The sequence below is a fragment of the Natator depressus genome, chromosome 1 (assembly GCF_965152275.1).
Source record: "Natator depressus isolate rNatDep1 chromosome 1, rNatDep2.hap1, whole genome shotgun sequence".
Lineage (NCBI taxonomy): Eukaryota > Metazoa > Chordata > Testudines > Cheloniidae > Natator > Natator depressus.
Genome location: NC_134234.1, coordinates 216,339,227 through 216,363,460, shown reverse-complemented (window position 1 = coordinate 216,363,460; position 24,234 = coordinate 216,339,227). Strand labels below are relative to the sequence as shown.

The 24,234-nt window shown below is 45.3% G+C and overlaps 1 protein-coding gene across 3 annotated transcripts in view; it reads left to right on the top strand.

Moving 5' to 3' along the window:
- Nucleotides 1–24,234, top strand: part of TSPAN11 (tetraspanin 11) — a 220,117-nt gene that overhangs the window by 77,483 nt on the left and 118,400 nt on the right. For all 3 annotated transcript variants that reach the window (XM_074935592.1, XM_074935605.1, XM_074935598.1), the window contains one exon: nt 21,756–21,830. In XM_074935592.1, the coding sequence (XP_074791693.1) occupies nt 21,756–21,830 (75 nt within the window). The remainder of the gene's footprint in view (nt 1–21,755; nt 21,831–24,234) is intronic.

The following is a 24,234-nucleotide window of genomic DNA, read 5'->3' as shown; positions in this document are numbered from 1 at the left end:
GCAAACTGACAGAATTGAAGCATGATGACTCTCTTGTTTGTAAGAATGTGATGAGATAGGGTTATATTTTTAGTAGAATATCACTTCCTTGGATGTCAGCTTTCCGGATCTCATTCTGTTAAGCGAAATTAAAGTTCTTATTATTAGACCTTGATTAATTGCTCTCGTATCTAGATAAAATGTAAGATAATCAGGGCTGTGATTTTTTAAAAAGTTTTTAGAAAAAGTCATATTTGTGATGAAAATAGCAAGAAATGTGGGAAATTTTTTTTTAATATATGGGCTAGCCCAGGTATTGGTGTGTACCTAATATAATTTTCCAGCATATGCTATTTTCTACAATCAATGGGTATGATTGTCCTTCTGACTTATACTGATATAAAAGTTGCTTGGATTTAGAACTATTGTGAGAATAGAATCAGGCCCTATTTGTGTTCCAAAAGAGACTGGGTGTAGTTTCTCTTATAAGCCCTTTAAATGGCTCATGTGTTGCAAAAGATTCTTATACAGCCAAACTTCCATTAACTTCTGGATTCAGGATTTGCCTTCTGGATTAGAAAGCAATCTCTAGTTCAATAAGGTTCCCTTAGTACGAGGATCATTTATGGACCCAAAGATTGTGTCCTTTGATCAAATTCCCAGGTGTCTCTGTAACATTGAAATTGTTCCCAAGGGATCTTGGGATGTGCCCTTGCAAAAGTCAGTTCGACTCTCATGAAAGTATTTATTTGGGGGTATTTTCCAGTAGAAGTCTCTCCTTAAATGCTTCCACATGCTTGCCAAGACACTTAAGACTAGGCAAACTAGACTGGTGAGATTAGGCAGAATTGCCGGAGTGCTGTTCTTAAACTACCCATGCTGACAATAGATCTGGGCAAGTGCTAAAGAAACCAGTGACACATTCTGTTACAAAATGTCCCCCAGAAATATTTTTGTGAGGGTTGACTGACTCTCATTAGGGCAAAGCCTGAATTCTTCAATGATTAGGAATTCAAGTAAAGTCTCAAATGACCTAAAATGTGTAACATTTTGGAATACGGTCTGTATGTAGCCCTAGGAACCTGTCTAAGACACCAGACTCTCTTCTTGTTCTTTATTATGCTGCCGTGAGGGACAGAAAGGTGAATCAAAGGTGATTTAGATGAGTCCCAATTTTGCAATAGGCCCAATCCTGAAGTTGCCTCAATTCCTGCCCTGAGATCCTTGCACATCTCTGCTTAGCTCTACAAGCCCTTTCATCCTTTTCATGTGTCCATAAGACCATGTCTGCACTAGGAGCATATTTGCTGGTATAAGAATAGCACTGTACTAGAGCGCTGTAGTGTGACGCAGCTGTACTGGCAAAGCGGCACTTTTACCAGTATGGTGAGATCACCCGACATGAGAATCAGACCCACACTGTGTGATCCTCATTTGTACTAAGGGCCCATTACACTGTTCTGGCCTTATTGTACCTAAGTTACAGATGAGGGCAAAAGATCTATCTGGCTTTAAGATTAAACTCGATAAGTTTATGGAGGAGATGGTATGGTGGGATAACATGGTTTTGGTAATTAATTATTCATGTAAATAGGCCCAATGGCCTGTGATGGGATTTTAGATGGGGTGGGATCTGAGTTACCTAGGAAAGAATTTTCTGTGGTATCTGGCTGATGAATCTTGCCCATATGCTCAGGGTTTAGCTGATCGCCATATTTGGGGTCGGGAAGGAATTTTCCTCCAGGGCAGATTGGAAGAGGCCCTGGAGGTTTTTCACCTTCCTCTGTAGCATGGGGCACAGGTCACTTGCTGGAGGATTCTCTGCTCCTTGAAGTCTTTAAACTACGATTTGAGGACTTCAATAGCACAGATATAGGTGTGAGGTTTTTTTGCAGGAGTGGTGGGTGAAATTCTATGGGCTGCGTTGTGCAGGAGGTCAGACTAGGTGATCATAATGGTCCCTTCTGACCTTAGTATCTATGAGTCTATGAGGAACCTGAGATTACATGACTTGTTCATCACTATTAGTTCAGTGGCTGGGCTAGGAACAAAAACATTAAAGTGGGTGTTGTGGCAAAGTCCGGCCTGACAGCTCTAAGAGAGTGGTGGGAGGCAGGTATGTCAGCCCGAGAATGATAAAGGCCGTTTCCCCATGAGCTGAAAAGGGGTTACCTCAGTCAACGAGGGACACCTCAGTCCAGTTAAGGGCTGCCTGTGACCTTTAAAACCACCTCTCTGGTAAGAGAGGAAGAGGAGAGACAAGCTGTAGCAGGACTAGAGGCAGCAGGGAGAAAAGGTTTCTCAGAGGTGGAAGGCTGCTCTCCCCCTTATAGGGGAAGCAACTAAGATAACTGCCTGTTTGGGGAAGGACTGGTACCTCGGGGCATGCATAACAAGACAACACCCCAGAAAGGGGACAGAGAAGGATATTCCTTTTTTGTGTGTTATGAATTTGTTTCTTTGGTTTTGCTGAAGAGTATTCCTGAGGCCATCTAGCCACCTTGTTAATACTGAAAAATAAACCCAAGCGAGGAATAAAAGCTCTCCAGAGTGGGACTGATTTACTCCAGGTCCCCACCACCACCAGAGAGGGGGAACGCTGAGCACAACAGGCAAAGGAGGTGGTATGTCACAGTGTAAAGATAGGTTATGGCCATTTTAACCCTCCTTTACACTGCCAGAGTCTTACTGTAAATGAGACTCAGGCCCGGAGTCTTTAACCGTAGGATTTTAAGAAACAGGAGAGATTCTATAACTTGGATTAATTTATTTATCTTGCTACCTCAGAAATGTAGCTTCAAGCTCATGAAGAGTTCTGACCTTGTGGGTTAAGTGCTGAATTACAGAAATCTGTGAAGCCAAACATCTGGATTCCCATTCTCGAGCTCTGTTTTGATGTCAGCCAAAGGAGTGGCAAAATTCTGGACCAAGAACAAGCTTGTGTCTATAGAGGCCTGCAAATGAGCTAGGTGGAACAGAGTTGACAATTTTCTTAAGCATTGTTTCACTACAGAAGAAAAAGGAAATGACTTTTCATTTTTTGTTGAAGAGAAAGGTTTGATGGGGTTTTTCTGTTGGCTACAGAAAAGAATGGGGTAGCAGGAAGTTTGTGTTGGGAAGTGAGTGATGTGACATTTTAAAACTTATTGGTAATAGTTATTCGTTGAATTGTCACCTCCACCACTGTAGCAAGTTCCCTTTTTGTGTGTGTGCAACGCCGGTGGTCTCTAACGAAGGTAGTGAATTTTCCATGCTGTGCATTGGGTTCAGGCCTTTCTGACGGGTCCCTGTGGAAAGGCGCTGCTCCCCACTTAGCTCCTCGCTTTGCCAGCACAGATGTTACGCTGAAGAATATTCCCAGTAAATCGTCTTTTACTTGAGAGCAGTGTATCTCGTAACTGCAACAGATGACTGAAACCCAAAACATCTGGATTCTGTTCCCAGTTCTGCCACTGCCTCACGGTGTGACCTTGAACGCATATTCTAACATCTGTTTCAGGTGCCTCCTCTGTAAAATGTGTATAATAAATACTTATTCTATATCTCAGGAATGCCATGGGGCTGAATCGGTTAATCTGAGAGGTAGCACATGTAGTGCATAGAACATTGCTTTGGGAGTCGGGAGGCTTGAGTTCTGTTCCTGGCCATGTATCACGTTGGGCAGGTCACCTCGTGTCTCTGTGGCTCTGTTTCCTCTCCCACCCTTTTGTCTGTCCTGTCTATTGTATTGTATATTGTAAATGCTTTAGGGCAAGGACTGTCTCTCATTAGGTGTCTGTACAGCACACAGCAAGATAGGGCATCAGAATGATGGTGACGTGTGTGCTTTGTGATTTTTTTTAATTTTATTTTTTTCAATGAAAGGTGTTGTGTAAATGCAGAGGATTATTATACTGCAAGTGTGACTTTTTGTTTTTAGTTAAGTATTATATATTTTTTTAAAAGTTCCCATCTCTATTTTACTGCCACCGCCTTTGGAAGTTAAAACGGAACTACTTTTTAAAAAGTAATTTAGTTTTCACTGATGAGACTCTCTTTATTTTGATCATTTCTCTCTCTCTACCTGATCACCAAAAACAGTCCTGACCTTTACATTTTCAGGTTGTTATTCACTTGCATTATGTTGCGATAATTGCATTGCAAATGCTGGAGGGAGATGTCTATTTTCTTTTTAAACTGTTTCCTTTTTTGTTGTTTAATGTCATGGAAACATTGATGCAGTTTTCCTCGAGTTTATTACAGCAATTTATTTATTTATTTCAACAGAATTTACATCTGGGGTCACATTTAACTGATCTTTGTCTCTTTAGACCTTCCCATTACTTCATCTCTGGTCTGCCAAAAGAAACCGTGACTTCTTGGCTTTATTTATTTAAGATCTGGCATTTCATCATTCTTGCAGCGGGAATTTACAGTTGGAGAGTTTTGGAGAGGAACGGTCTTCTTTTTATTTATTTTTTACTGAACAGGGTAATAGCAGCTTGTTTAACAACCAGCAACTCCTGTTTTACGTGCCATAATCCACAGGAAAAAGATAGCAAGACCTGCCCTGCCTCTAGCCTCAACTCCTCCAGCTTGTTATTAATGGCCAGGAAAAACCTGACCTGTGGCCATTATTATTAAATACAGGATAGAGTTCCGTTTTCTTTTACTAGTTTTCTTTCATACACATCGTCATGTTTTAGGCCCTTATCTTAGAAACTGCTCCATGCCCTCAGATTCCTGCCTCGATGCAGAGTCCCATTGACTTCTGTGAGGCTCTACATAGATACTGTGGAGAGCTGGTTGAGAATTTTCTGATGAAAGCATTTTACATCAGAAGATACCAATTCATCAAAGGAATATTTTTGCAAACTTGAATCGGCCTCAACGAAACTTTCAACAAGAGATTTTCAGAGCAATTGGAGAAATTTGTAAACTGTCTTATTTTGTTTTGATGTTACCATTTTGTTTTGTTCCAACTTTAGAATTTCATTCTGAATTTTTCGTTTGTTTCGTTCCGGCTTTATCATTCTGTTCTGAGTTTCTGTTTCATTTTGACTTTAGCTTTTTGTTCCGAGTTTCCCATTTCGTTTCGAGCTGATGTTGGAAATGCCGCTTCTGTGTCGTCTGTCACGTGTTGCCGTGGGTATGTTTTCATAGAATGAGGGCACGTTTATCCCCAGTCGGTTCAGTGTAGCCTCCTGAAGTTTGTTTGGAGCTCCACAGCCGAATAGACTGCATCTTTGGGGAAAGAAATATAGGAAGCCGTAGCTTTTGGAGAAGATTCTCCCAGCAGTGGGACAGTAAGGTGTTCTTTTTCTGACCCTATACCTGCGCTGGCTGATGATTCTACTGTTGTGTGTAGCAGCAACTGTTCCTTGATTTCACCTCACTTCCATGAAGCCTGCCTCCCCCCGACTTTTTTGCAAGAGGAAAACAGGGACCGTAAAGCAGCAGTTATTTCAGTCTCCTCAAAGAAAAAGATCGGGCTCTGACAGCGCTGCCGGTTCAAGCGGCAATGTCGCCTCATTGCTCGTACGGCCGCAGTCCGAGAGCTGCGTTAGTTGATCCAGGAGACCGTAGCTTGAGGCTTCGCACAAGCAGGATTCTTTTGTGCAGTGCTTCAGAAGGGGGAGGAGGAAGGAAGACCTTTGCTTCTGGAGTCTTGCTCAGTGGAGAAGCTGTTGGGTTGGCGCTGCAGTGTGAACTCCAGGAAGCGAAGGTAGGGGAACCAGTAGATCTGACTGTCCCAGAGGCATGAGGCTTCTCTGAAGAGGATCCTGGGGCAGAATGGACCACTCCAGGTGCAGGTGATGGTGATGCTAGTGGTGAGAAGGAAAAAGAGGTTAGTCTGGCACTACACGAGGTTTCTTTTTCTTGAGCCAGCACAGCAGCAGCAGGCTCAATCAGTCCAGAGGCCATCAGCTCAATCAGTTCTGGAAAGGTTGTGACTGTTAGTCACAGCCCATAGGTGGGGAACAGGTCACCGCCTCCACCTCGGCTGGACATTGTTTAGGGGGAAGTAGGCAATGCTTCCACGCTGCATTTAACTCAGCAGCAACCATCACCAGCTATAAGACCCCAGTCCCTTCCTGCCAAAGGCAAACAGGCAAGTTTCTGGGTTTGGAACCATTCCCAGCCTGATGCTGGGGACAGTGCCTCTGCCATTGGCCACCTGTACCGACATAGAGTCAATCGGGTCCATGACACCAAAAGACTGGTGACACTGGGCCTGCTAAAACGTATGGAACACAAACGTGCCGCAAAAGGTTAGCTCAGGAGGAAAGCAAACAAGCACTGGGTCTACTGAGTCAGAGAGGCTGACACCACCAACACTTCCCATGATCTCATCTGCTAAATCCAGCAGGATCACTCCACGGACCACAGTGGAGTCTTTTCAGAAGCAGGCAAAAATATCATTGCAAGGCCCTTATGGCAGTGAAACTGGCTACAGAACGTGTGAGGATGCTGGCCGTGGACACGCTTCCTTTCTCCCTGGTGGAAGGTGAAGGGTTCAGATGCTTTGAGGCCGCAGCTGCGCCAGGTGGCAGATCCCTAGGCAGCTTCTCCTATTTTGCTAAAAAGGCAGCGCCAGATCTGTGTGCTGCTGTGAGAAGCGCAGTACAGCGTGGGCTGGGTAGTGTGAAGGTGGGAATGTGTACCTGACCACTGACATGTGGTCTCTGTCTGTTACAGAACCACTGGGTTAGCAACAGCACTGGCAACATGCACACCCTCATTCAATGTCACACCACTCTCCATGTGTGGGAGTGAAAAAGAGCACACCTCTAGTGACATCTTGGACAAAATGTGTGCTCTCACAGAGGAGGGGCCTGGGCTCCACACCATCTCTGCTGGGTTTTGCCAATGGATGTTGGAGCAAAATCACAAAATAATGCAGGATAGTGGTTTCCAGCATGTCCCTTGCCTTGACAGACTGAGGCAGTAAGCAAGAAATTTCTAGATCATGATGCGCCGGTGCAGACACTACTGACAATGGCCAGGAAGCTCTGCAGCATCTTCAGCTGGTCCAGTGCAATGTGCTGCACACTTAGACAACTGCAGGACTCATACAAACTGCCTCACCACGCGGTGGTGACCAGGTGAACTCCACCTTTCACACGCTGGCATGTCTTTATGTGCAGGGACACCGTAGCAGCATTCTATCTCCATGGCTCCACACCAGCCTCCAAATTGTACCTGCCCATTGGCTGGTTATGAAGAAGTTAATCTCCTACAGGACTGTGAAGTCACACAGCCAGTCAGTGAGGACGATGCTGGGGTCAGCCAAGTAATTCTCTTGCTGTGCCTGCTGGAGAGAGAACTGAGATGCATACAGACCCACCTCCAGTAACAGTGACTTCACTGGGGAATCCCTGGTGGGAGACATGCTGTCTCGAAAATTGCCATCTCCAAGGCATCAAGGAGCAGGAGCAGTACTGGGTGGCAACATATCTAGACCCGATTCAAAAGTACCATGGTTTCCTTCTTGGGAAAAGTGAGGCAGGGTACAGTGAGGCAAGAACAATCCAGGTGAAAAAGACATTGACAGACATTGTGGCTTGAAGCTGTTGCCTGTGGTCATTGAAGATACCTTCACCACCAAGACCTAACACCATAGCAGATGCTGCAGCAGGAGGAGAGTACCACCATGGGTGTTGCTGAGGCAGAGAGCAAAAAATCCTCCTCCCTTTGGCACAGACTGGAGAACTTTGCAGGGGTCCACGTTGCCTGGTCCAATCCTGAGGAGGAGGAATGCTCTGCTGCTGAGAGGAAGGTAGAGGGATATTTTCAAGATGTGATGCTGGTACCCACTAACTCAGACCCTCTTTGTTATTGGCAGCTGATGAAGGATGTGTGGCCAACATTGCATCGGGTGGTTGTCACCAACCTCTCCTGCCCACCATCAAGCATCTATTTGGAGCACCTCTTTAGTGCAGCGGATGCTTTTGTCTCCAACAGGCACACATCTCGCTCCACAGGGAATGTGGAGAGGCTTTCATTCATCCAAACAAATAGACACTGTCTTCCCCTAGAACACAACCTTAGTGTAACACAGAGCACCAGCTTGCAGCCTACGGGAAGACCCTGAGGACATGGCTGGAAAGGGGAAGGAGGAGGACACTGTTGAGGGGATGTTCATGTATTAGGTCCCCTTAGGCACGGGGAAGGATTTGGAAGGCGTTGTGTGAGGAAACACACCTTTATCCCTCTCTCTCTCTCTCTCTCTCTCTCTCGCGCACACACGCACACACACGCGCACACATTTAGCTTTGTTGAATTCCAAATACTGCATAAAGAGCAAGTGATTTTACTCTTTAATGGCTTTGTTTACTATTATGGGTGATGCTGACTGTTCACAGAACATATATTGTTGGTGTGCTGTGGGAGGCAGAGGTAGCTTCGGAGGGAATATACGTTCTCTCCTGCCCTTTAACTTACATTCTTCCAAATAAGGTGGAAAAGGCAGCAAGTAGTCACCCTTGCTAACAGCCCCTGATAATAATCTTAGGTTTTTTTACTTTTCTGTGTGTGGCACTGCAGTCACAGAACAAATATTGCTGCTGTGCTTAAGTTGATGTTGGGGGAGGGAGTTGGGAGGAGTTGTCTAAAGAACCACACCTCGCCTCTTTAACTTTTATTCCAAATAATGTGGAATAGCAAGTGATTTTTGCATCACATTTGGTTTACTCAGTGTGTGCATGCTGACATAACTAATATTGCTGCTGTCTGTGATGTGTTTAATTTGCTAGAACTGGGGAGGAGGTAATTCGGGAGGAAGTTTGTGAGGAAGAGAAAGACTAATCCCCCCCACACACACACACACAATGTGGAGCAGCAACCAAATAACAGAAAAACATCTGAATCTGAATCCTTGTTATGTTCTATAACTTAATGTTTTCACAAGGATAGGCTGTTGGACTAGTGCTCAACCCCCAACTTGGAGGACTAGCGGATAGCTTTTCGTCTGGTCCCTACCCTTTGACATATCCAGCGTGGGAGGCCCTACCAGGAGACAAAATTCCAACAACAGCAGTTCCCAGGGTCATTGGGAGACACAAGCCCTCCCACCATGAGAAGATGTAGTCCCCAGGGAAGGAACAGAGAATCAGAACTAACTTAACTAACTAACATTCAACAAACAAAACAAACATATTTTTGGGGGGAGGAGTTGGGAGGCATTGTGTGTTTTTTAAAGGAAGTCAAAAAGTGAACCAGCCCTTCAGTTCTCCTTTTACTCTTTCATGCTTCAGTGCTTGAGGTTACAGCCTGGCTGGAAAGTTGGGCTGTAGTCTTGGCCTGCCCCTTCAGGAAAGCTTCCTTCCATTCCCAGTGTGGGCATTCCTGGCCTGTCACTGGAATGAGCTCCGCCTTTTTCCCCACCCAGGACAGCAAGCGCAGCCATGCCCTCAGACCTGACCCGGGCATGGTGGTGTGTGCTGCACTTGGGCACATAAGGGAATGGAGGTTGGGGAGCTAACCTGATGTTGTAGTGGGCAGTGGCAGCTGGTATGATGGAGCTCGTGGCCCTGGGAGGGGATCATTGTTGCTCAACCCCAAGCACCTCTGGGTGCTTCCTTAAGTGGGTCCCTTCACCACCACCTCCTCTCCCTGCTCCCACCTGAGCCTCCTCATCATCCATTCTACGGAGCTTGCCACCTCTTGAATATTGAGACATCCACCCATCCCACTCTCAGGAGAGTGGAGCAGCCCCTGTGGGTTCCTGCTCATGGGGCTGCCCCAGTGACCAACTTCTCCAAGCAAAACCTGGTGCCAGCCAGATCTATCCCACTCCCACCTGGCAGTGACACCCACCGCTGGTATCTGTGCGGTGGTGATTGGATGCTGCTGGTGCTGCGCTCCCTCTGTCCCACCCACTGCTCCTGAATCACCCCATCGTCTCGGCTCCCAGACCCTCGAGAGCTAGAGATCCGTCTGCGCAGGTTCTGACTGCCCCATCCTTCCCCATGCACACTTTGCAGTCACTAGAGGTTGGGGGAACAAGATGGGACAAGACCAACAAAAATGGGACTTTGTGTCCTAGGAAGACTTGCAGATTTCCCAGGACAGCTACCTTTTTTAAAAAAAAAAAAAAAAAAGGGCTGATCCTGGGAAAACTGGGACCAGTGGCAACCCTAGAGCAAGAGTCCTGATCCCAGTGTGGTCAGCCTTGGTGGAGCTGCTTGCGGGATCAGTGCCTTGGACTGTTTTTTAACCCAGGCTTTAATTGTATGCCACAATCCTCTTCTACATTGCTTCTCACTTTACTCACGTGAGGAGCCTCATTAGCTTCAGTTGAAGTAAATTGAACAGCATTTGACCTGCTGTTCTTAACTCTTCCGTGTGTCTGCACTACAGACTTTGGCCCCCATAATTTGGCCATGCAATTAATATGTCACTTGTGCATCTCAGGAGTGCTTGTGTTGATGGACAGCACAGCAGGCCACCCACCACCATCCAGTGCACTGTCTTTTGGGAAGTTTTGGCAATGCCTGATGGGGCAGAAATGAGTCGCAAATGGGGGACTGGGAGCAAGGAATTAACTTCCCAGTGTGCAGCTGTCTCCATCCCATAATGTCATCTATAGCCCATAATTTTTGCACTTTAAAAAAAAAAATCTCACTAACTTGCGTGGCCCTCATCACTGTCTGCCATCTCTGACAGAAGCATGGGGCCTGCACAGCTCTGCACAATTGTCTTGAGCTTTGCAAGCACCGAATGCAGAATATTCTAGTATCTGCATTGCCATAAGAAGAACCGAATCAGCGTGGAACATGATGGTTTCACGGAGGACAGATCACTGTGGGACATGCGGTGGCATTCACAAAGCAGCTGCAAATCATGCAGTGCTGCTTATGGGCCCAAGAAATGAGCACTGACTGGTGGGTTCACATCATAACGCAGGTTTGGGATGACAAGCAGGGGCTGCAGAACTTTCAGCTGCACAAGGCTACGTTCCTGGATCTGTGTGCCGAGCTCGCCCCAGCGCAAGGGACGCCAGAGCGAGAGCTGCACTGGTCGTGGAGAAGCGAGCGGCGATCACATTTGTGGAAACTTGCAGTGCTGGATTGCTGAGTCAGTGGAAAATCATTTTGGAATTGGAAAATTCATTGTGGGGGCTGTTGTCATGCAAATGTGCAGGGCCATTAATCCTCTCCTGCTAAGCAAGACTGACTCTGCACAAGGTGCAGGACATAGTGGATGGATTTTTGGCAGTAGGGTTCCTGAACTGTGATGGAGCAATAGACAGCACACATACCTATTTTGACACCAGACCATCTTGCCACAGAGTACATCAACGCAAAGGGCTACTTTTCTATCACTATGCAAGCATTGCTGGATCACTGGTAACACTTCACTGACATCAGTGTGGGCTGGCCAGGGAACATGAATGATGCTTACGTCTTTAAGATCACAGGACCATTCAGAAAGCTATAAACAGGGCATTTCTTTCCCAAATGGTGGTTTACCAGTAGCAATGCATAAAAGCCAGTAGTAATCATGGGGAACACAGCCTATTTCTTGCTCCTCTACCTCATGAAGCTGTATGTCGGCCAGCTGGGCAGTGCCATGGAAGAATTCAACTAGTGGCTCAGCAAGTGCAGAATGACAATTGAAAGTGTGTTTGGTAGATTGAAAGGATGATGGCGTTGCTTACTCACCAAACTGGATCACAATGAAAAAAATATCCAAGTGGTTCTAGCTGCCTGTTATGTCCTGCATAATATTTGTGAACCAAAGGGAAGAAGCTGCAGCTAGGGCAGAGGGGGGATGGCTGTTTGCTGAGTTTGAACAGTCAGACACAAGGGCTATGAGAAAAGCTCAACGTAGGGTGACCAGATAGCAACTGTGAAGAAACAGGACAGGGGGTGGAGGGTAATAGGCGCCTATATAAGAAAAAGTCCCAAAAATCAGGCCTTTAAAAACGGGACATCTGGTCACTGAAACTCCAGGGTCCAGCAAAACTGTAAGCTAAGTTCCAGATTCTAAGTCGGGGTGGGCAAACTTTTTGGCCCGGGGGCCACATCGGGGTTGCAAAACTATATGGAGGGCCGGGTAGGGAAGGCTGTGCCTCCCCAAACAGCCTGGCCCCCACCCCCATCCTCCCCCTCCCACTTCCTGCCCCCCTCAGAGCCCCCGACCCATCCAACCTTCCCACCCACCCCCGCTCCTTGTCCCCTGACCGCCCCCCCAGGACCCCACCCCCTATCCAACTCCCCCTTCTCCCTGTCTCCTGACTGCCCCGTCCTCTATCCACACCCCCGCCCCCTGACAGGCCCCCTGGGACTCCCACACCTATCCAACCGCCCCCTGTCCCCTGACTATCCCCCCCCAGAATCCCTGACCTATCCAACCCCCCCTGCTCCCTGTCCCCTTACTGCCCCGACCCCTATCCACACCCCTGCCCCCTGACAGTCCACCCCTGGGACTCCCACACCTATCCACCCCCCCTGTTCCCTGACCTCCCCCCTCCCCCAGATATCCTGACCCATCCAACCTCCCCCTGTCCCCTTACTGCCCCCCAGGAACCGCCGCTCCCCACCCCCTTACCATGCCAGAGCCAGCCGCACTGCCCAGCAGGAGCGGTGGGCCAGAGCGCTGGCAGCACGGCGAGCTGAGGCTGTGGGGGGCGGGGAACAGCAGGGGAGGGGCCGGGGGCTAGCCTCCCCTGCCGGGAGCTCAGGGGCCAGGCAGGATGGTCCCGCGGCCCAAATTGCGGCCCGCGGGCCGCAATTTACACACCTCTGCCCTAGCTCAATATAGAGCTATGCTGCTCAGGGAGGCTTTGAAAGAGCATTTTTACCATGAGCCATAGTAATGCATTGTAGTGTACCGTGTTCTGCCTGACCCTGCTGTTTTGGGACCTGTTAGGAATTGTGCAGCGCTTGTACATTTTTGATTATTAAACTGTTTGTCACTGATCCTGTGAGTTGTGTCACACTGTACAGTAATAAGTAAACAGGTGCTTTCAGAACTGCTGGACACGCTACAGCATGTGAACTAATCAAGGTGAATTATGTTCCAAATTATTCAGTAATAAAATAAATGTAAAAAAAAATTATGTGCAATTTAAAAGCAAATACATTAAAAACTTTATATATTAATGGAATACAATGTGACCGGGGAAAGAACACTCATATCCAGTTTATATACACATACAGCAACCTTAGTTTTCACATGTCATGTATGTGAAGCTGTAGTTGTCCTTAATGTCCCCTGGTGGGAAGTGGTAGGGGTACGTCTGTGATTCCCGGTTCGACATGGAATGGTGTAGGGAGGTGCTGCATGGATTGCAAAAAGAGATGAGCCCATGATTGTTGAACCTGTAGGTCCACAAGAGTCTGCAGCATCTGTGTTTGCTGCCAGAGAAGCCCCATTGTGTCCTTGTGCAGCTCTGTCTCCTTTCCCTGCTGGGAGTCCTGGGCCTTGCTCCAGTCTGCTCTTTCCTTCTCCAGGCTGTGCTCAGTATTCACCCTCCAGGCCCTCTGTTCACAGTCTGATGCAGCACTGGCTTGCGGGATCTCATTGAACATGTCATTCCCAAGTCCTCTTCTTTCTCTGCCTTATCTGGCTTTGGCATTCCATGGGTGTGTAGGGGGAACCCTCAAGGCTGCTGCAGCTGCAGATACAACACACAGAGGTACCATTGTCAGTATAGTTACAACAGAAATCAAATGTTAAGGTTCAGAACTCTCTCCCTTGCTACCCTAAAGTTTTGCACAAGACCTGCTTATTGACACTTCTGCTTTGGAGTTTTGTGCACAATGCCACTCACAGCACCAACCATGCTGAGCCTGGCCCACCAGGGATGAGGGAAATGAAGAGGGAATTGCTCAGTTGCATGAAGCTATGAGTATTTTAGGCAATGGCCCTGAATACTGGCACCGTTTTCCACAAGTGGTGGTTATTTTAGCTGATACCTCATTTGTGAGGGTAACAAAAGCAGAGAGAACATAGCTGCAGCTGGCGTCCTGAAGCAGCCCAGGCCTACATGCTGCTAGTCTCTGTACTGCAATGGTGCCCGCTGAAGTTATCACTGACTGGTGTGGGAAAGTGTCCTCCTGCAGAGAAAGAAATAAGGTTGCCATCTCTGGAAGCTTTTGGGAGAGGATTGCACAGTGCCTCCATAAAAGTGTCATCGAGATCTCTCAGGAGGATTTAAGAAACATCCCTGTGTACATGAACAAACTGCTCTGCAGGGCGCCCCCTTGGCTGACTCTACAGGGGAATGAAAAGCAAACAGCACTACCTCTCTTTGTTGTACCACTGCCACCTCTAGTACGAGTAAATTAATGCAAAGTCGATAGCTGTGCCATGTTAAGTTGGGGGTGCCATCACTGTAATAGGAGATAAATTTACACGCTTACCCAAGGATCCTTCGTTTGCATCGAGCTCACCCATGCTCAACTGCTGGGACTGACTGGACCGCGATAGAGTCTCAAATGGATCCCGGCTCACAGCACAGCTCCTTGTAAAAATGGCAGATCCATGGCTTGGCTCTGGATTGACTGTTAGGCATATCGGAAGGCCAGGGAGGCCTACCGCAGTTCCTTCACTTTCATGCTGCACTGCTCTTGGTCCCTGTCGTGCCCCCTTCTCCTGAATCCCCCATGCAATCTGCTCGTAGTTGTCCACATTTCTATGGCTGGTCCGTAACTGTGCCTGCACAGCCTCTTCTCTTCCCAGGCCCGGGAGATTCAACGTCTCCTGACACAAGCCAGAGCTAGTCTGGAGCATGTAGTACACATGGGCAGTTGTTTGCAACAGTGAAGAGCTGCTAGGTGTGCTTGCCAAGATGGACAGTCAGGAAAAGACATTTCACAGGGCTTTAAAGGAGAGGGAGGCTTTCTGGTCTCCGTGACCCCCTGGGCAGTAGATTTCACAATTGTGACCAGAACAGGCAGAGTCAGGCATTGTGGGACAGCTGCTGGAGGACTGTAAGGGTCCACGTCGGTAACGTAGTGTCTACACTCATGCTGCATTGATCTCAGTACATTGATCATGGCTCGACACCACTTGGGGAAGTGGTGTTACTGTGTCTCTGTAACAGGTCACTTATGTCAGTGGGAGACACGTTTAAGTGTAGGTATATGTGCAACTAGGTTGATACAAGGCTGTGTGCAGATCAGGCCTTGGTTCAGCACTGGCTTTTCTTATACTTTATCAGTTGGATGCAATCCAGTCCCTTCCTCCATAGACAGAGGGTCCTTTTGCAATGGAACCTGTGCTATTCACGACCCCACTCTGCGTGAGGCCCCTTTGTGGCAGCATGCACGGGCATGAGTCAGGTGCAAGGCTTGTGAGAGGGGCTGCTGTAATGATCCTTTCCCACAACCATCACCTTTTGTCCACTCTCAGGCAAGAGAGGGCTTCAGCAGGCCTCCAGGTCGGCCTCTGTAGTGGTGAAGTAGGTCTAATGAGCAGCTCTGTAGCAGAATCTTCTTTCCCCACCTCCCTGCATACCTACCCAGAGTCTAGCCAAACTAATCAGACGGGATGCTGGGCTTGGGGTTTGAGCCATAATTGCCATCCTCATTTAACTAATGAATCAGAACTCTGTGTTGATGGGGAAAGAACCTTCAAGAGCTGCTGGAAAAAAAATAGCCTGGCTTTATTTTTACCACCAAACAAACAGCATTTCTCATGAGGCAAGTGTATTTATTCTGAGCGTGCCACTAGCTTCCTCGGCACATTTATTTACTAGGAAAGAAAGAGGCGTTTAAAAGACACTTTTGTCTGATATTTCTTTTACTCTTTACGTTTCTAGAAAGATTTCTGATGACTTGACTAAGTATTAATAGATAACTTGATTTTTAAAAAAATCCCTGTGAGGTGATGGCATGTAATAATTTAGACTGCCATTAAAAGAAGGTATAATTTTTCTCTTCAATAGCAACCATGGCAATTATATTCTTTTAGGAGAACCCTGGAGTTGTATTTGTAATGCTGTTTCAGTGACACATGAATTGGTGCTGACAAAATGAAGCCATCCTTTTGTTAACATTCCCCTTTTAAAAAAAAAAAAAAAAAAAGCAATATGCATTTGACAGGTTTCAGAATGGCAGCCATGTTAGTCTGTATCCGAAAAAGAAAAGGAGGACTTGTGGCACCTTAGAGACTAACAAATTTATTTGAGCATAAGCTTTCGTGAGCTACAGCTCACTTCATCGGATGCATTCAGTGGAAAATACAGTGGGGAGATTTATATACATAGAGAACATGAAACAATGGGTGTTACCATACACACTGCAACTAGAGTGATCAGGTAAGGTGAGCTATTACCAGCAGGAGAGAGAGAGAGAAAAAAAAAAAAAAACCCTTTTGATAGTGATAATCAAGGTGGGCCATTTCCAGCAGTTGACAAGAAAGTGTGAGGAACAGGGCCGGGGGGGGGGGGGGGAGGTGAAAATAAACATGGGGGAAATAGTTTTACTTTGTGTAATGACACATCCACTCCCAGTCTTTATTCAAGCCTAATGTAATGGTGTCCAGTTTGCAAATTAATTCCAATTCAGCAGTCTCTCGTTGGAGTCTGTTTTTGAAGTTTTTTTGTTGAAGAATTGCAACTTTTAGGTTTGTAATCGAGTGACCAGAGAGACTGAAGTGTTCTCCGACTGGTTTTTGAATGTTATAATTCCAAGTACTCACCAGCAACCACACACCACACAACAAAAACACTAACTCAGGAACCTATCCTTGCAACAAAGCCCGTTGCCAACTGTGTCTACATATCTATTCAGGGGACACCATCATAGGGCCTAATCACATCAGCCACACTATCAGAGGCTCATTCACCTGCACATCTACCAATGTGATATATGCCATCATGTGCCAGCAATGCCCCTCTGCCATGTACATTGGCCAAACTGGACAGTCTCTACGTAAAAGAATAAATGGACACAAATCAGACGTCAGGAATTATAACATTCAAAAACCAGTCGGAGAACACTTCAATCTCTCTGGTCACTCGATTACAGACCTAAAAGTTGCAATTTTTATTTTACTTCATCGGATTTTACTTCATCGGATGCACTGCATGCATCCGATGAAGTAAGCTGTAGCTCATGAAAGCTTTTGCTCAAATAAATTTGTTAGTCTCTAAGGTGCCACAAGTACTCCTTTTCAATATGCATTTGGTGTCCCAGGTGGTGTCAGAAATGAATTTCGGACTGAAACACAGAAACTAGATGGGTTTTGGTAAGCTTGTGGTTTTCCAAAAAAATCTAGCCTGAAAATTGAATTCTCATCGTTTGACCTAGTTGTTATTGGATGTTAATTTCTCACAATACTCTCGGAACCTTACTATTTTTCAATATGTAAGACACGCAGGTGTGGAGGAGATTAGCAGGAGAAGTGACAAGTTAATGAGGCAAGCATTCTAATCACTGTTCTTAGATTCCCGTGTAACAAATGCATCAACTGTAAAATTACCAGCATAATGATCCACCTCCAGAGCTCAAAAAAAAAAAAAAAAAAAGATTAATGGAAAGGAATAATTTTTAACATTTTCCCAGATTTTGGCAAGTTGCTTTGTATTCTGAAGGGTAAAATAGCTGTATTAAAACAAAGCATCACAGCACTTTTTCCATGTGCTTTCTAAAGAGGAACAGCTCTTTAATGCCATGGTTATATTTAGTTTCACTAATTTTAACTTTTGTTACTATAGGGGTCCATTGTGTGCTGGAATAACCCACAGAGGGGAGAGGAAACTCCATGAGTTTTAACTTGAGGAGTTTCTTTCTTATACTTCTATAGGGTTGGGGAGGTTGGATTCTGCCCTTTCATCCTTACTTCCGCAGATGCAGTCAGGAGTGACACCCCAAAACTTACAGAATCCCTGGCTTCCTTGTTGCTGTCCAATTCCAAAAGAAAGCAATTGAAAGGTTCCAGGCTTCCCTGGCATTTCTCTAGCCAACATATTTATTTATTATTATTTATTTTATTTTAATTATGGTAGTACCTAGAGGCCAGGGCCCCATTGTGCTAGGTACGATACAGACATATAGCAATGAGATGGTCCCGGCTCCAGAGAGCTTAATGAGTCATAACACCAACGTCCTGAATGGTAACCTTAACGTAGGTAGGATTATTTGTTAACCCTTCTCACCTTGGATTCGTTTCAGTTCTGTTAATTACATTCTGCCTTCTTGATGTCCCTGCAGTTTTAACTGGATATGATACACTTCACCTGGCATCCCTCGGACTCTGTGTGTTCTGTGCTTTGTTCTGTTCAGACAGCTGCTGTGTTTCTCCCCAGAAGCACGCGTGTTTCAGTGGTAGTAGTTGGTAAAGCACTCTGGGATTTCTCTGGGTTGACAGCTGCGGCATAAACATACAGGAGTATTACAGTAAAATGAAAATTTTCTCTCTTTGGGTTTATAATGTAGTACTGGTCCTTTTATGTTCTAGAAAGCACGAATACAGTCAATTTAAGTGCATGTACAGTATTTACATTGAGCCAGAATTTTTAATATGCATAATGTCATATACCATGGGTATGGACTCCTATAGGTGCTATACAAAAAGACCATTTCCGTGGTGCTTTGTGTATTGTAACAGTCCGTTAATAATGGGTCCTTGTGAGCATTTAGATTGCCTGATTCCGATTTTACCCTGATATTGCTCTATTGACTTCAACAGAGTTACTCCCAGTTTACACCAGCGTACAGGTGAGGAGAATCAAGCTGACAGTGTTCTCTGACTGGGATTCTATGTACGAAGAAAAAGAATGCAGTCATGGTAAAATGCTGATATTGACATGGCTCTGACTCTGAGAGTTATTTCAATAGCTGTGGAAAAAACTGCAGGGGGTTCCTTTCATATAGTATCATTAAGAGCAAAGTGTATCCAGTTTTGCTCATCTCAGCCCTCTGCAAGTGAAGAAGGTGAGCAATAGTTCTCAATAGAAATGAACAGGGTGATATTTTGAAAACAAAGTCCCCATTCTCCTCTGTTTTACACTAGAGTAAATCAGAATTCTCTCCACTGAAGTCAATGGAGTTAGGCCCTGATTTCCCTCTTACTCTGGTTTAAGTCTTTAATTGCAGTTGGAGGGCCAGATGCTTTGATGGTGTAACTCAGCATAGCTCCACTGAAGTCAATTTACACAAGTTTCCCCTGTTTCCAAGTCTGCCACTGATGGCAGTCATACAGTCAGGTTTGCCTTAGTCTGCAGTGGTCACATTTCTGGTTGAGCTCTTTTCCCTCCTTGTATGTTAAGCAGAGTTGTGTTTGGCCAATACTTGAATGGGAGATACGCAAGAAAAACGCAGGAGGTCACCTTGTTAGCAACAACCTAAAGTGACTAATACTACTCCTAAGGATACTATATTAGTGTCATGGCTAGACTGCATACCCCGGGGTGGAGGGGAAGACCCCAGTATGGTAGAGGGTAAGGTACAAACGTTCATTTGGCCCTAACTACCATCCTTTCAAAAGTGGGTATCTAGCCTTGCGGCTGGTAATAGAACAGCACATACACTTGTATAGAAGGAGGTACATTTGAAGAACAAATATTCAAAGGTATAAAAGCAATTAATTCTTTGTACTCTGGTTCTACCTTGAAAACGACCCTTTGTAAATCTGCTGCCTACGTATATTCAGAGCCATAATCTTAGTGACAAATTTTTTCTTTTTTCTTTTTACTCTTGTCAGTGTAACCCTGACTTGTACAATGGTTGTTTTTGTCCGCCCGAGGGCAGAGGTAGTCAATTATTTTTTGTCAAGGTCCAAATTTCTTGGTCAAGGTATAGTAAAGGTCCAGACTCCAGAGAATGTTAAAAAAAAACCAATAATGATAATAAGTAAATACAAAGATTTTGGGGTCTGTTCAGAAGCACCTGGCAGTCCAGATTGCAGTTCGCTTGCTGACTACCCCGGCCCTAGGGGCTGGTCCTCATAAGAGGATAAGACTCTATTATGGCGGCCAGCTAGAGGAGTTTCTCCTTTTGCTCAAGCTATTGAGCCTCATGCTGAAGATCCCAGGTTCAGGGCCTGCTGATGAGCCAAGGAGGTGGTCAGCATGTTAGCCCTGCAAAACCAGAAAAGCTCACAGAGAGGGAGCTGGATTGTATTCCTTCTTGAGCATCAACAGAACTGTTTTAGGTTCCAGTTACAGCGCCAATTAGTTGCACTTTTGCAAACTTACTGAAGACAGTGATGTTTATGCATGTGTCTCTGAGCACATACTTCGGCCTGCAGAATCCCCATTACAGTTGATGTGCAAGGAGAGAACCCAGCTTGATTCTCAAAGCCGAGACATTGGGTCCCGATCGTGCAAACACTTATAGGCATGCCTAATTTTATGCCTATGAGTAGCATCGTTGACACTTAGAGGACTCGTCCTTGCAGGGCTCTCACTCCAGAACTAAAAACAACAGGGTAGGTGTTCCTGCTCAGGCTGGAGCCCAGGTTCTGAGACTCTCTAATTCCTATATTCTATACTGGGTAATGGGAAAATGCCTCTCTCAGGATTATTATTTACATGTCAAAAAGAGGCAATGGAATAAACTGAGAAATTAAACTTCAATAAATGACCAGGATTGGGTTCTTTACAGTGGGCACAGATGTTGATCATTATACATTAATTAAGGTTGTAAAACAGTTTACATTCCAATCCCAGTTTGTAGATGCTCATAATTTTTAGCGATTTTTGTCATCTTTGGGGCTGAAATCTCACGTGATTGGCCTATGCTGACATGAATATTTCTAGAAATCACTGCTTTTAATTTGTGAAAGGGATGAGACACACAGTGCAGTTTTCCCACAGTTAAGAAAACCTTCTCTCCCCCCCCCGCCCCGCCCATGAATAGGGTGTAGGAGAGAGCGAGTGTGAAACCAGCCAAAGCCTTGAACTTGAAGTTTTCCAAGTGCAGATTACTCGGTGTACATTTGCTTTGCTAGGTTGCTTTTGTTGTTATGGTTTTGTTTTTAAATGGCTGCAAAATAGGCTTATGAACTTATAAAATCTGCTTTGGGCCATGCTTAGTGTGAAAAGCCGTTAATGTTTAAGGCCCCAGTTCAGCAAAGCACTTGAGCACATTGGCTACTAGGTATGTGCATAATTGCTTTGCTAAGTAAGTATGGATGTAAGCCCATGTTTATGTGCTTTGCTGAAGCAGGTTCTAAACTATGGTGTTACCCTTAGATGCACTAGACAAGCATGCTCAGCTAGGTACCTTCCTAGATTCATATGAATTGCTGCAAACCGGCCATGATTTCTTAACAAGGAAGACAAATGTTTGTTAAAGCCAGTGTCTCTGATAAAGGAACTCATTAGCATCCTCCTCCTTGTTCTTCCCATTGGCCATGGCCTTCCCATCTTTTCCTTTTATCCCCACTTGCTCTTCTCTTTGGTTCCAAACTCCTTCATTTCCTGCTCAGCACGTTTCTGTCAATCTGTGTTAGCTACTTAAGTGGCCCCCATTACTATAGTATGTAAGCAGCTCTCAGCACCCCAAGAGGTAGAGAAGCACTATTCTGTCCATTTTACAGATGAGGCGCTGAGGCACAGGGAGACCAAGGTCACATGTGAAGACGGTGGCTGAGTAAGGAATTGAACCCAAATCTCCCAAGTCCTAGGCTACCCTCCTAGCCCTTGAACCATCTTACTCTACTTGCTTCTTTGTGGAAAAGTTACTTGAGACCTTCAGAAGATTACCATCTCTCAAACATAAGAGTGTCAGAGTTCCTGACTTTGTAGGAACATGTTTTCACTTCCTTTGGGAAGCTATGTTGTCCAGTTTTTCTAATCAGATACAACTGGGGTTATTTTTTGTTTTTCCCCCTTGCAGTATTTCTCCATGCTCCTTTTGATCTTCCTTATTGAGCTGGTTGCTGGAGTTCTTGCCTATGTTTACTATCAAAGGGTAAGCTGGAAGGTTTGTTTTATCTATATTTTTGATGTTACAGCAATAAATATCTGTCGGCAAGGTTGGGTTAAGAAAGTCCCCTCTTATAAGAGCTCAATAGAAATTCATTGAAAATATTAGTGTTTTGTAAAAGTTATCCAAAGTATTTTCTTAAATCCATAGGGCCAAATACTGTTGCACAAAGCAAGGCCACATAATAAGGCTCTAAACCACAGGAAAACATTGCTGGGCTGAGGAACACAAATCCCAGTCCCATCTAGTTTAGCTCTGCCTCCCCCATAGGATATGGGAGAAGAGCAGCAGATACAACCCCTGGTTCTTCCTCTCCCCAAGTTCTGGGGCAAGCCAACTTGTACAGTGTACACTTTGATCGGCCATTTCGTCTTCCCTCCATGTGACCCTGTGTTAGCTACTTAAGTGGCCCCCATTACTATAGTATCTAAGCAGCTCTCAGCACCCCAAGAGGTAGAGAAGCACTGTTCTCCCCATTTTACAGATGAGGCGCTGAGGCAGAGCTCAGCAAAAAGGGCGGCCCTTTCGATGTTGCTGCTGCCTGACTCCTCTGGGCATTTCTGCTGGGTTTCAGCCCTCGTCTTACAAAAGGGGGACCCCCTTGGGAATGCTGCAGACAGTAACAGTGCAAAGGAATGTGCTTGAGGCTGGGTAAGTTTGTAACTTGTTGTTCCTACACATTCATAGCATAAATTGGAAAATAAGCCGGTTCGGAACATTGGTTCTGAACATTGGTGTCCTGCCTATGACAGTCTGAGCTCCACCAACACATACAGAATGTTACTGCTGGGTAGAAAACCTCTCATCTCTTCCAATACAAAGGAAAGCTCCCTCCTCCCCTAGAAGCCCTGTTCCAACTGGAGAGGGATGCCCCGTAGCACAGTTTCAGCAATCTAGTTGAGCTCCCCATCTCCACTGCTAGCCCTGGGGACCTGCATTTAAAACAAAACAAATCTAGCTCAAAGGCTGGGTTCAGGCTCCTCTGTCCCTCTCCCCATGGGATAGTTTCTCCAGCTCTCTGAACTGCATGGCACCTAGCAGGCAGTTGAGAAACCTACATCCCCAAGAACTGGTAGTGGCAAAACATGGGAGGCCTTTCCATGGTCTCATCACTACTACAAATCCACAACGTCCCAACCCCCAGTGTAGACAGTGCTATGGTGACAGGAGAAGCTCTCTCTTGTTCGGCACAGGTGGCATCTTCACTAAGCGCTGCAGTGCTGTAAAAGTACACAAGCCCTCAGAAAGGTAAAGATTCTAATCTCATTTATCCTGGAATATCTCTGAAGCCAACAGCCTTACCCTGGTTTAGAACAGAGGCAACATTAGACTGGGGCACATATTGTGTGGGACCAGTTCCCAAGCCCTAATCTGCTGTTCTCCCTCCCACTAGCTGGTATATTTGATCAGTTGAAAAAAAAAAAGCGTATTTGTATGAATGGGAATTGGGTTTAATTTTGTAGAATTAGACAACGTTTCACTTGCTGACTTTAATTGTGGATGCCTTTCCAAAAAACACCATTCGCTCACCAGCAATACTCCCACATAAACCATGAAGGGAGTATTATATTTTGGCCAGTGTTGCACATGTTATACAACAGTGAAACTATTCTTTTTCTGCTTTGAAAGATTATTTTGGGTTCTTTTGCTGTTCCATCCTGCAGAATCCCTCCATGCGCTCTGTGTATTTTTTCTCTCCTGGAAATCTCGGGCCTGATTCTGATCTCACACCAGTGTAACTTCACTGACTTCAAAGGAGTTACCTCTTATTTTACACCAGCGTTCCTGAGATCAGAATCAGGCTCATTGTCTTTTCTGGAACACTTTATTTTATTCACATTTTAAATCCCAGTAGTCTAATCGTAGATAAGGAGCCAGCTCACACTGACTTTGAGTAAACAGTAATCAAAGGCCTGTAGTACGAACCCAGAGTTCCATCAATCTGATTAATACTCTATGAAGTTATTAGCAGCCTCATAATGTTGCTCATCCCCCATGCCTTTAATTTATTTTAATAATTTAGATTGCAGTTAATGATCTGGTCTTAATATCAATTATATTTTTCATTTCCTGTTTATTATATTATTATCATTTTACATAGCACTGTAATTTAACACTGCATTTTGCAAATCTAGATTAATATGTGATCTCTTCTCTGAAGAGCTTATGCAACCTAACGAAACAAGCAAACACAAGATAAGATACAGAACAATAGTTCAGGGAACAGAAGGTTTGGTGTCTGACCTTTCTTGTTTATTTTTTTTGTTTGTTTTCTATTTATGGACACTTAGGATCTTGGGCCATCTGGGCCTTTGAATGTCCTGTTTGTTTAGGGCGTATGTCACTTTAAGCACATTTTAAAAGAAGTTTTCACCAATTTAGGATATTA